Raw genomic sequence first — 14,020 nt, forward strand, 5'->3', positions numbered from 1 at the left:
ATTGTTTAAACTATAATGAAGTTATAGTACATCTGCATTCCTTCTCTATTGATAGGGGAAGGGTGATTAATGCCGCTGCCTACTTCATTTCAGACGAATGAATCACTTTGTGACGTTGCAATCTTGATAAGAGCTACAGAGAGAGAATCAATATGAGCAAAGCAGAAAAGTATGTCTTGGGAGTCTGCTTATGCTGATGAAAAAATTGAGGCTTTTTCTGTCATCCATCAGCTTGGTTACTGTTCAGTACAGTTCGGTGATGAAATGAAAAGTGTAAAAGCTGAATGTCGTTAATACTTTAATGCATTTGAATTGTGCTTTGGCTGAGGAAGTGCACTGAGTTTACCTGGTGTGCTGCTGCATGCCTTGGTGTCAGCGTTTGTAAAGAAGCACACACGCAGAGCCAGCAGCTTGCAGTGTTGTCACATTAAGTCAGATCCACCAAGAGGAACTGTCAGCAGAACCAAAGTATTATTAGCTTTGACCTTTAATAGTGAAAACTCCAGATAAAATATAAACCTGTTCTGTCACAGCTGGAACAAAATACCCCAGCAAATCTGTTATTTTTATACTCGTGCACATGTTAGTCACTTAATAACAGTTTCTGATTACACTGCAAAAACTGATGTCTAAGAAAGTAAAACAGCTTTGTTTCAAGAAAATTAGAAGACTATTTTAGACATTTTAAGTGGACACGGGGAGCTGGAAGCGAGTGCGCGCATGGGACGGGGGGGGGGGGGGTGTGTGTGGGCGGCATCTCATTGGTTCTTTCCCCCCCTGCCAAGCCTCTGGTCCTGGACCAATTATACTATGTTAAAGATAAGGAAAAACTTGGGGTTTAGTGTATTGATCCTCAAATATGGACAAGCAGTCAAAGATGCCGTTGACTCATTTACATGGTCCAGTTAAAATGAACATTAGGTTATTTCAGGATGTTCCCTCCCTGAACACCATGGTCTATTTAAGTCCCGTAGGCTTCATTCTCTAATTACTTTCACATTTTACCAATGCAAATATGAATTAACATGAAACCTTGATGCAGGCGTCTTGCAGTGTTGATCTCTGATGTTGTTGATGTCCTGCTTTATGTACTAAGTGGAACATTAATGTGATATATATTCCAGACACTCACTATTCCACTACAGTTGTGAAAAGGCTGGAGTGGGTGTGATATTCTGGCAAAATAATTTGAGATACGTTGAGATCTGATCAATACAATTTTATTACCTGCAATGGAAAGGTCAAGTCTCGATTGACCTCTGGAGCGTGCCTTTGGTCCATGAATCTTTATTATTTTGGCATTTTATCTTTCTCAATTTGAAATCATGTATGTGACTCTTATGTTTTTAATATCGGGGCTGTAGTATTGATGCACAGATGGTGATAGGATTTCCTCATTGGCACATTATATGTTGTACTTTTTCAGCTTTTCAGCTACCTGTTGATCAGTCACTCTGTAATCAATTTAAAGACATCTGTTCCTGTGCAAAATTAAAAACTGAAAGATAAGTGAACTTTGAAAATACATAACACCTGAAAACAGGTAGGATTTCTGAAAATTAAGAGGAGTAAATGATATAATGTGGTGCATTTCTGTTTTTTCTTTGCAGCTAAAGTTTTAGCTGTGATTTGTTTTTTGGCAAGTGTGTTTCTTTTTTTTTACAACAAGGCGGTGTTTAAAATCAACCTTTGATACCGAGTCACCTGAACAGCACCAAAGAGGAGAACCTCTGTGATGCAGCTAAAGGCTAAGATCCGCCTGTTTCACAGTAGTAAACAGTAACTATACTAGCACGCTGTTGTGTAGCAGGTTTCATTTCAGATTCTAGTGAACCACCGTTGGTGCAATCTCGCTCACATCACCATCAAGGAGCGTATCTGTGTGTTGGACTCCGACCATACTATCTGCCCAGGGAGTTTTCACAGGTCATCAAGGTGGCTGTTTATGCCGCCTCAAATCAAACGTTGGAAAATGACTCTGGAGACACTGGAGCGCTGTGGCGAAAGAATTTCCTGCAAGGGATAAATAAAGTATATTCAATTCAATAATAGTTTGCAAGCTTTTTAATTATTACTCAAAATTGTTAACAAACTCTGACTTAATGATTCTGCTTCAAGTATTGGGATTTACCAAAGTGATGATAGCATGGCTAGATTAAGCGTGTGCTGGGAGTCTGTCCATTATGAGGCTATCTTATCTTAGGGGCGGCAGTAGCTCAGGTGGTAGAGCGGGTCGTCCAATGATCGGAAGGTCAGAGGTTCAAATCCTGATCTGTCCCAGTTTGTAGTGTCCTTGGGCAAGACACCTTACCCACCTTGCCCCGTGTGAATGTGTATGAATGTCGGTGGTGGTCGGAGGGGCCGTTTGGCGCGATATGGCAGCCACGCTTCCGTCAGTCTGCAGGGCAGCTGTGGCTACAAAACATAGTTACCACCACCGGTGAGAATGTGTATGAATGAATAATGATCTCTGTAAAGCGCTCTGGGTGCTTTGAAGGGCGCTATATAAAACTAAGTCATTATTATTATTATCTTGGAGTGAAATACTGAACACTGGGGCCAACAAACAGGACATAATGCTGATAGGGTAAAAACAATTGTGATGTACCTCTTTTCCTGTCTTTTACATGTGTGTTCCTTTTCTTTTTTCCTTCTTTCTTATCACTGTTAAGCGTGGCTCTCTTGCTCTAAGTATTCATGAGTAGGAAGCTACAGTACAACTGAGGCCTGGAGGTGTTCGCTTGGGTGATGGTAGGGTGGCATCTCCTCTGTTTGCAGGTCCTTTCAGCTTCAGTGAACCATGATTTACAATGCACTGGGGAGGCTTTCAGCTGAGTGTGATAAGGGTGAAGAGGTTATACAGATGGAAGATTTGAGGCAACATGGGGTTTCAGATCTGAGCAATGCTTAAGAAAATAACAATAATAATGATAATAATGATAAAGAAATGGCTGTAGAGGAAGACCAAAGGCAGAATTGTGACTCAGACTGTAATACAGAAAAGCAAAGTTCTCAGTTTATCAGTCTAAATTTTTGCCTCTTACATGCATTAACAAAGGCTGTGCAGCTACTAAAAGGATGAGTTTGTGGTTATAATTGGCTGAGATGAGGTTTCTGAACTTTGTATTATAGCTTGAGGCACTCAGGGATTTTTGGAGGACCTCATTATTCAACTACTGGATGATGACTGTCTAAAACTGGATTCAAAGGTTGAACCTGTGGGGAACACAGGAAAGTGTCAGTGTTCATTCAACAAGAGTTGGAGAAAATCTCTTAGAAAAGGAATGGGGGGGTGCAATTCTGACCTTGGTAAACAATTATAAAATGCTTTGATATTTAGATTAAGCGATATTTCCTTGTTTTGACACATTTTCCTCCTGTGCTGTTTGTCCTTGCCTCCAAAGATAACCAAGCAGCAGCTTCAGCAGACCAAGGATCGCTTCCAGGCCTTCCTCAATGGAGACACACAAATCGTAGCTGATGAAGCATTCATCAACGCTGTGCAGAGTTACTCTGAGGTACAAACACACCATAGCAGCACACTCCCAGCCAGAACCGCTTACAAAAACATACGGTCTTGTTGCTATGAAATTACTCATTGTGTCTTGAATTGTTGTTACGTGTCGTATTCAAGGCTCTAGATTTCTAACTGCCTTCTCTTGAAAAACGCAGCTGACTATTAAGCACTGTGACATATGTGAGATTTAAAATTCATGTACTGTCATCACCTAATGATTTAAGATCCTTGTACTGTCATTATTTAATATAGGACTGTGATGTATTTGAATCTTGATATTACACTTATTACCATATACAGGTTATACAATGGAATTCACTGCCAAAAACAGGGATATGTATATATATATATATATAAGATATATATATAAGACTTAATATACTATAAATAACATAAAAATCTCTAAATTACTCACATCTTTCCATAGCTTTAATATGAAACGAATACTTAAAAACATGAATAAATGAATCAGCTATTTCACAGAACTAATGTATTGTTTTGTCTTGTATAGTGTTCTATATGCACATTTCATGCATTTTCTTTATTCTGAACAAAACAAGGCTTTGGTCTAAACAGTTAAAAAGCGATACACAGTCCTCTTGCTATTTCATGTTGAAATGCCTGAATTTCGAGAGCTGAGTGGTAAAATGGTGGCTGAAGCTTTTCACTGCACAGATTATGAGTCAGAGCATGTGATTTGACACAGCCATCTTTTCCAGCCTCACTATTCAATCTAGAGAAGAAAAAAAAGTCATGATTGCCTTGCATGCAGTACAAAAGGCACAGAATAAGATGGGGGGGGGGGTCTATGCTACTGTACACATTTATCCAAAATGAGCTATACCTTAAAGTCTTAAGGATTATATGAAAAAAAATAGTCAACTCTTAAGTATACATCAGCAATTAAAAGCTTTAAGATGTCATCTTTAAAGATCTACATATTTTTATAGGACGAAGAGCATGTTATGCTGAAGAGATTTGACTTTCACTTAATGTGAAAAACAACAGTATTTGTTAAAAACGAAAAGATAGCACCTTAGTTTTTTATATTCATTCAAAACTTTGAATAAATAGCAAGGGGAACGTAAACAGCTCTGTGATGTTTCAGAGGCAGCTGCCTTGTAGCTGTAATGGATGCTAAGAACAAAATGTGACTGTCAGAGTGACAAAGCCGTCAGCTCGGATGGTTACTTCACTTGATGTGATGACAGTATAGTGTCGTCTGCCTCTGTCCCTGTTAGCTTGCTGTTAACACAGACATCCTGCCTCCTGCTAAATCACAGCAACACATACATGCCTCTGGTCGTTCAAATCAAATTGTGTCAGTAGGTTTTTGCTGATGACTTTCTGTAATTGTTTATTTTCATTTGTACAATAGTTATTTTTGTATTATAAGATTATAAAAAATGTTATGATTAAATATCCATGTGAGGAATCATCTAGATCAGTATTTGGGAGGAAAATATCCAAATAACAAGTGTGTATTAAGTATTTTTCTTATACTACTTTATAACATGACAAAGAGAAAAAGGCCAAAATCGAAAAAGGAAAAAGATAATGGTTTGGTTTGTAGCGTCTCACTTTAAGATGCCAAATGTTCTTCTTTAGGTATGATTTCAACACTGTGGCTAGTGACGCAGCTGTCTCCTAATACAGGTGTTTGTAAAGAGTGACCGTGTGGCCAAGATGGTCCAGAGCGGCGGCTTCTCGACCAACGATTTCAGGGAAGTGTTCAAGAGGCACATCGAGAAGCGTGTGCGCAGCCTACCGGAAATCGACGGTCTGAGCAAGGAGACGGTCCTGAGCTCCTGGATGGCCAAGTTTGACACCATCTACCGTGGCGACGAGGACCCGCGGAAGGCACAGCAACGCATGACCGCCAGCGCGGCGTCTGAGCTGATCCTCAGCAAGGACCAGCTGTACGAGATGTTCCAGAATATCCTTGGCATTAAGAAGTTTGAGCACCAGCTGCTATATCAAGCCTGTCAGGTGAGTTTTCAAACACGCATGTGACAAGTGTTTCAGGTTGCGGGAATTAAACACAGACTGAGGCTGCCTTATATATTTTCAAAACAAGAATCGACAGTTTCATATATTCCCTTTCATATTTCAGTTTTTTCCTTACTTTACACTTTTATCAACCCATTTTTTATCACTCAAAAGAAAAAAACATTTTAAATATTTTACCATATTGCAATACATATTAGACGCCTTGTGACAGCATCCTAATCAGAAGGCTTGCACATAATTAGAATCATTAATAAATATTAAATGTGTGTTGTATTTGTCCAGCATGTAATTCCAGTTGTGTTAAATGGATATAAAAATGAAGTCAGTATCCTGTAGACGCACTTCACTGTAAGGGACATATGTGGAGATTGCTGGTAAGCTATAGTGGACTCTGGAGTGCCTGTCCTAGACATAACTCCTTCTTGCTGTTCCCTCGCCATCTTTACTGCTCTCCATGGGGATGCTAAAGCAGAACTAATGTTGCCTTTATCCTGGAGATTGATTTAAAAGCCTTGCCTCAACAGGGTTACGAAGGCAACTTTGCATCTGCTTAGAAGTTTAAGTGTAAAGGGACGTATATCAAGTAAGCTTACTTTTGTTGATGCGGTGGGGGCACATTGTTTTTAAATTGCTTATTCTCTTTGATTCAGGTTTCAGGTGTCAGTCTCCTTTTGGCAGCCTCTAACCTATAGATCTAAACAGATGGTGTGAGCTGCTCTTAAATAAATTAGACTGTTCAGTATTGTTTTAATGTCTCAGTTGGTAAAAATCAATATAGGCTCTGTTCTGCATGAGTGTTCATTAGTGTGAACCGTCTAATGCAGATGTGCAATGCATCGCCACAGTCCTCATATTTTGTGTGTTTTTTCCCCTTCTCAGTCCTTTGAGGATGCCTAACCTACTTTCTTTTTTTTTTCTTTTTCTTTTAAAACGCCAGTAGCAGAGCTGCTCTTTGAGCACATTCCGCTCTAAACAATGAGGATGTTCTCGTAAACAGTGGAGACGCACCATAAATGCATTATATATCCAGCAGAAACATATTTGTACAACTTTGCACATGATGTGCCACATGGAACGTGAGAAATGGAACATCGATACAGATCATACTGTAGCTGTGGGAAGGATCAGATTTTGTTCAAAAATCATTTTTTTACATCCAAGAGACAACATTTGCATGCTGAACATCATTTCTGTTTTTGCTCTGCATGTTGCTTTTAAAGCTGTTCTTGGTGTGAGCTCCTCGATGCTTGCAGCTGTAGTTATTGGACTGTACAGATGTGCTTTTGAGCATCTCCCATTAAGCTATCAGTCACCGTATATCGCCCACGACTCAGTGATAAAATTCTAGCTCGAAATGAGATGCGGCAATCCAGTCAGCATGGTGCAGAGCTGCTGGGATCTCATGAATGGCTTTCATGGATGGGTTGAGATTCAGAGGCTATCTTTTTTCTTTTTTTTTTATAGATGTTGTTGTCACTGGGGACTCTCATTTTTTCCGGAGTTACATCCAAATAGTAAAAATGAAGCTGTTGCCCTTTTCTGTCTCATGCTGAAGTAAGAGCAGTCCCTGAAAATGACTAACACACTGATGAGACTGGTGCAACCAGCTGCTGTGTTAACCAGATTTTGAGCACGCTACTCCCTGATGGTTGCACCAGATCGCTCTTAGAAAATGTGTTTCTTATCTACGCTGCAAACCAATAACTGGTTTAACAGTATGTCCTTTTATAATGCCTTCTTTGGTGACATGTTCTAAAATGAATAAATCCATAAAAGGATTTGGGTTTGGCATGACCTTCAAAAGTTTAATTCTAGTTTAAGAACAACAGTAATAGCCGAAAATCAGCCGCAGAACAAAAGATTATCTAAAGAATAAGTTGTGAAAGCAGATGAGCAAAATGCCTTAAAAGATGAACAGCCTTCGCTGGAAAAACAGCACATTTGCAACAGTGTGCATCAGACAGATGAGTCACTGCATGACATTTAACAGGACATTTAAACTCTCATGAAAATGTGTTATGACCATTAATGGAATTCTCCGTCTTATGAACTGAGACACAATGACACATTGAGTGTTAACCTGCTTTTAAATGTCTTTTGTTGCTAATATTTGCACTGCCATTGATTGCAATTCAAGAAGGCTTGACTTGGGGCAGCAGTGACTCAGGTGGTAGAGCGGGTCATCCAATGATCAAAGGATTGGCGGTTTGCACCCCCCCCCAGTCATCTGTCGTTGTGTCCTTGGGCAAGACACTTCACCCTCCTTGCTTCCAGTGAGGGCATCGCTGGTGTGTGAATGTGTATGAATCTTCCAGTGGTGGTTGGAGAGGCCGTTGCAACGTTTCCATCAGCCTGCCCCAGGCGAGCTGTGCTACATACTGTATGTAGCTTACCATCACCAAGTATGGATCAAGTGAATGAATACTATATACGACCATTGTAAAGCGCCTTTGGGTTCCATGAAAGGTGGTATATAAATGCAAGTTGTTATTATTTAAAAAAATTGGGATGAAACCCACAAACATCTAAAAACATTTTGTGTATGTGCATTTTGTCCCATGTCAAATGAAATGACCCTCCATTAGATGCATGTATGTAGAGGTACAGTATGTAGAGGTATTGTATGTAGAGGTACAGTATGTAGAGGTATTGTATGTAGAGGTACAGTATGTAGAGGTATTGTATGTAGAGGTACAGTATGTAGAGGTATTGTATGTAGATGTATTGTATGTAGAGGTATTGTATGTAGAGGTACAGTATGTAGAGGTACAGTATGTAGAGGTACAGTATGTAGAGGTACTGTATGTAGAGGTATTGTATGTAGAGGTATTGTATGTAGAGGTACAGTATGTAGAGGTATTGTATGTAGAGGTACAGTATGTAGAGGTATTGTATGTAGAGGTACAGTATGTAGAGGTATTGTATGTAGAGGTATTGTATGTAGAGGTACAGTATGTAGAGGTACAGTATGTAGAGGTACAGTATGTAGAGGTATTGTATGTAGAGGTACAGTATGTAGAGGTAGAGTATGTAGAGGTACAGTATGTATAGGTATTATATGTAGAGGTACAGTATGTAGAGGTATTGTATGTAGAAGTACAGTATGTAGAGGTACAGTATGTAGAGGTATTGTATGTAGAGGTACAGTATGTAGAGGTACAGTATGTAGAGGTATTGTATGTAGAAGTACAGTATGTAGAGGTACAGTATGTAGAGGTATTGTATGTAGAGGTACAGTATGTAGAGGTACAGTATGTAGAGGTACTGTATGTAGAGGTACAGTATGTAGAGGTACAGTATGTAGAGGTACAGTATGTAGAGGTACTGTATGTAGAGGTATTGTATGTAGAGGTACAGTATGTAGAGGTATTGTATGTAGAGGTACAGTATGTAGAGGTACAGTATGTAGAGGTATTGTATGTAGAGGTACAGTATGTAGAGGTATTGTATGTAGAGGTACAGTATGTAGAGGTACAGTATGTAGAGGTATTGTATGTAGAAGTACAGTATGTAGAGGTACAGTATGTAGAGGTATTGTATGTAGAGGTACAGTATGTAGAGGTACAGTATGTAGAGGTATTGTATGTAGAGGTACAGTATGTAGAGGTACAGTATGTAGAGGTATTGTATGTAGAGGTACAGTATGTAGAGGTATTGTATGTAGAGGTATTGTATGTAGAGGTACAGTATGTAGAGGTACAGTATGTAGAGGTATTGTATGTAGAGGTACAGTATGTAGAGGTATTGTATGTAGAGGCACAGTATGTAGAGGTATTGTATGTAGAGGTATTGTATGTAGAGGTACAGTATGTAGAGGTACAGTATGTAGAGGTATTGTATGTAGAGGTATTGTATGTAGAGGTATTCATGCAGGTTCACTCTATGGTTTTAGCTGAAAGGGCTGTGCTCTGGGTGTAGGAGTGGATGTAGCTAACACTTATAAGCACATGTTTTCTTAAAGACAGGATAAGCAACTTCTGGATCAAGCACGAACCATCTCCCTGTCAATGAGTGCCTGAAGCGATGCTTGTTCCAGTTTTGGGGGCAGGCAGCCCCCACCCTGTTTATTTCCATTTCAAGGGGCCAAGGGGCGTGTAAAGAAAGAAGGAGGAGATATTTTCTGAATGTGGTCTGGGTTAAAAATCGTGTAGATTTGCTTACCCTACCTTACACCTCACACACTGTCTACCTCACACACATCCACCTGCTTTTTTTTTGCACTGTTTTTCTTTCTTTCCCGTACTGCACTACCTTTGTTTTCATTCCAATGTATATACAGTTTATATTTTGTAATTATAATATATATGTATACATATATATATATATATATATATATATATATATATATATATATATATATATATATATATATATATATATATATATATATATATATATATATATATATATATATATATATATATATTTTATATATATATATATATATATATATATATATATATATATATATATATATATATATATATATATATATATATATATATATAAATAGTAATATATATATTACTATTTTACCCCTCCCCTGCATGTGTGTGTTAAGTGTACTGCTGCTGAACAAAGTGAGTTTCCCCATTGAAGGAGAAATAAAGGATAATCTAATCTAATCTAAATTTCATCACCATATTTCAGATGATGGTAAGATTTTCATACCTAACATGATGCAAACTTTACTTGTTTTTTAATGAGAAGCTGCCCTCAAAGGGTTAACTAGCTAAATAAAACTAAAACAATTTTCGTTCTGTATGTAAAGTATACAATTGTGCACATACAAACTGTAGCTATCTGCTACAGTTAGCTGTGCAATTACTTTGATCTCAGGATTCCCTTATTTAGGAAGAATTATTTTAAAAAGATACAAAATAGCATTCACAAGTCAAACTGAAAAATGTACATTGTTATATTATGATGTCTATTACCTTGATGTTTTATATTATGTTCACTGACAGACAAAAAGAAGCAAATATTCACACTAATGGACTCTCACTCACATATAATTATTCTCTGTAAGTAGCTGATTGGATTACTCCAGTCATGGAGTTGAAGTAAAGCTCGAGACTTTTTCCCCAACAGAGCCCTACCCCAGACTGGCAAACCCTGCTCAAATCAGCCCTGCCTTTGACAGCCTTCGAAGAAGGCCCCTCCTTTTCCTCTTTAATTTATCTTGTCAGCAACTGTTACTTGGGAAATGAGGCCAGAGCTCTTCCTGGTTTAGCCAATAGCTGCTATAATTGCATAATGGAGCCTCCTCGCTGCACAGAGGATCGGGATCGGGATAGGATGAGAGCATTTTGTATGCCTGCCGAGCCACCACTTGGCGCAAAAGAGCAGTCAGTGATGCTGAAATGCAGGGAAAAGCTTCACTGCACCTGCATCATGTGAAATCAATTTATTACAGGGAAAATAATAGAAGAAAGAACATTTTTGTTGATTGCTCAACTATTCAAATCAAATGTTTCTTTGTTTAAGACCAGTTCATTTTCAAACACTTCCACATGCAACATGTCACAAACCCTGTCTTCATTTATTTCCTTTTTTATTGTAGAAAGAGTTGTCTTTTATAGTTGCAAAAAGATCATTGAAATTGATAACATGTTGCTTGAGGAGTTAAAAGCTTAAACAGACAGGTGAAAGATAATGGAAGAGAAATGATAGGTGATCATTTCTGCCAATGAGCTATTTTTGCAGTAAAATGATTAATTGGCAAGAAAAAACTATTTAGGAAAAGGTTTAAGACAGATCGAGAGACACAAAAACAAACAAACAAATCTCTTCGAGGGTCAAATGGAGACTTCTTGTACTCTAGTAAGGTTCTCTAATTAAACCACTTTCCTTAATGCTGCATGCACACAAACAAGCTTTATCTCACACACACCATTTAGACACACACACACACACAAGTCTAAATATAGACGAGCTGCTTTGACTCCCGCAGGTCCAAGCCAACCCTGCTGCCCAGTCTTTGTTCTTTACGAGAATCCACCCGTGGCCATTTTTAGTAACTGCTGCTCATATCCCAGCAGCCACCTGGGAATCTGTCATCATCTGGGCTGTTAAATACCCGCATGCTTCTGCTCCGTCACCTTTAACCTGCTGTCAGCTCGGCTAACGCCGAGGCTGTGTCACCTTCATTTAGCTGCAGTGCTGCTGCCAGCTTCAGTAACGTGAGGGAAAAACGTACCTTTTGGCGAGTCTAACTTTAATGCGCCTGCTTGTCCCCCTGCATTGTGACTGTAGGTCATTGACAAGGAAGACCTTTTAGTAGCTGTTTATGATGGTGCTGTGAGACCCAATAGGTGGTGGATCCGTGGGGCGCTTGAACAGATAGGACTGTAAAAATGCGTTGTCAGATGCTGACGGGCCAAGTTGCTTATTTCCACGCAGGGCAATGACAGTTCTTAAGGGATTGCACAAGTCAAATGTCATTTACACCACAGTCCAGCTCAGTGTGCTTTGACAAAAGATTGCCAGCAGCACCAGGGTAAGGAAGGAGTTGCCGAAGCTCAGCACAGCCTGGAACACAATCAGTATAAGTCATTGACATAGCTCTGGATGAATCTGTTTCCCCTCCTGTTGGACATAACAAAGGAAAAATAATAATAATATTATCCACTATATCAGAGTCGCTCTGTGGCACATCTGTACTGAGCACGACTGTGCTTCTTATGCAGACATTCTGCTCCAGCTGGTGGCAGAGTCTGATTATGTGCTCTACTAAACAGAAACTCTGGGCTTGGTAGTAGGGTGGCTGCTTGGTGGCCAGTGCTGGTAGTAACCCAGACTTAACAGTTCAGGCTTTACTGTCCCCACATCTGGCCAACATCAATTCATAATGTGCACATGAGTGACCAGAATCAACCCCAAGTTGGTAGGTAAGAAGTTCCAGTTGTAAAAAATAAAGAAAAGTGCTTTTGTTCTGATTACATAACCAAGATGCCCATAATTCATGCAAAAGGACTTATTTTGGTTGCGTTTTTTTTCTTTGTGTCCACCCCTGTATCCGTGTCACGCTTTTCCCTACTGTTGGTTATTTACGACACCCCTCCCCTCCCCTCCCGTTAACGGCTGCAGCAGGACTTCAGCTCATTCACTCTTAAAAAGGATTGCTGGAAGGGGCAGAGAATCAATATTGTAAAGCTTGAGAGACGAGGCCTGTTAATGTAATAGGAGTGGGTGAAATACCATAAGGCAAGGAGAGGTCAGCTCTGGCATGTGGCCCAGCAGCAGAGAACCAGAGGAGTTTGGAGCACTGCATTATGAAGAGAATCAAGTGCTCAGCTGCTGAGACGATGCACTTGTGCAGAAGTGATTTCCATGTTAGTAATCAAAAACCGATCTATGCTGCGCTTCCTTTCTCCAGCACACCTTCCTTCTATCATGGATACCAGAAAAATATAGTCAAATCAATTACAAAATAACAGTAAACTACAATCAACTTGTTTAATTTGATAAACTTTCAGTTTAGATTTGGTGACATAATGATGAGTGAAAAATAAAAGGAAAAAAAAAACATTGTTATGATGAGGTGATGGTTTTTACATGCCAGCAAAACATCTGAGATGTGCAATCTTTTACTTTTTACTACCTTAATGGTGAGGGCTAAGAAGTATTGTTAGCCCTCACCATTTATCAAACTGCTTTCCAGTAATGTACTGTAGGTGCAATTGCGTTGCAGATAGGGTTCAATTAGGCCACAGGTCAACTGAATAAATGCTGCTGACTGGAGTCACAACTTCAAATCTGACGTTGGATAAGATGTTTTGATCGTGAAAGCAACTGCAGGAATGTGAAGCCTGCATAAACAGAAGAAGAAAGAGACATCAGGCATCTCTATTTCCTAATGTCAGCTAATATAAAACTCTCATTCAATATTGATACAAGAAAGCCACACATTTCTTTGCTTTTCATTACTGTGTGACGAATGTTAGGATAACGGATGTTAGGCCTCTGTGCTTGCAGCAAGCGTCGTCTAATACAGGCATATTTCAAATATTATTACATATTATATTATTACAACTGTTTTGTCACAGAGTGCAGAGACGGTGAGACGGGTTGATGTGTCTTTCAACTGTAAACTTCAGTTTTACACTTGCCTTTGACATTAGCTGTATTTTTGATGTCCCTCAGACTGGCCATTTCATAGAGCTGAGTTTGATGCTCCTGTTTGAAAAGAGCAAAAAAAGGGGAAAAAAATCAAAACTCTTGACACCTCTATAAAGAACTGTAGTCCATTCATGGTCTCCATGGGGATGGTGACATGTTTCCTGTGAAGGAAAGCTGACTTGTCTTTTGATTTCCGATTCTGTTCGTGTTTGATCTCACAGCATGGAGCTCTGATTAGTCATTTCATGCCCAGCTGTAGCATTTTTCATAACAAGCAGTCTGCATGAGCACCTTTTGGACTGCACGTCACTTTTCTCTCAAACTGCAGCCGCTGTTCTGTAGATGGAAATCCAGCAGCTAATCCAAAGTCAC

General features: G+C 39.3%; 1 protein-coding gene across 4 annotated transcripts in view; it reads left to right on the forward strand.

Moving 5' to 3' along the window:
• The window catches only part of cadpsb (Ca2+-dependent activator protein for secretion b), a 72,434-nt gene that overhangs the window by 14,068 nt on the left and 44,346 nt on the right, over positions 1 to 14,020 (forward strand). For all 4 annotated transcript variants that reach the window (XM_061727267.1, XM_061727268.1, XM_061727270.1 and 1 more), the window contains exons 2-3: positions 3,405 to 3,518; positions 5,174 to 5,506. In XM_061727267.1, the coding sequence (XP_061583251.1) occupies positions 3,405 to 3,518; positions 5,174 to 5,506 (447 nt within the window). The remainder of the gene's footprint in view (positions 1 to 3,404; positions 3,519 to 5,173; positions 5,507 to 14,020) is intronic.

This window comes from Cololabis saira, chromosome 8 (genome assembly GCF_033807715.1).
Source record: "Cololabis saira isolate AMF1-May2022 chromosome 8, fColSai1.1, whole genome shotgun sequence".
Taxonomy (NCBI): Eukaryota; Metazoa; Chordata; class Actinopteri; order Beloniformes; family Belonidae; genus Cololabis; species Cololabis saira.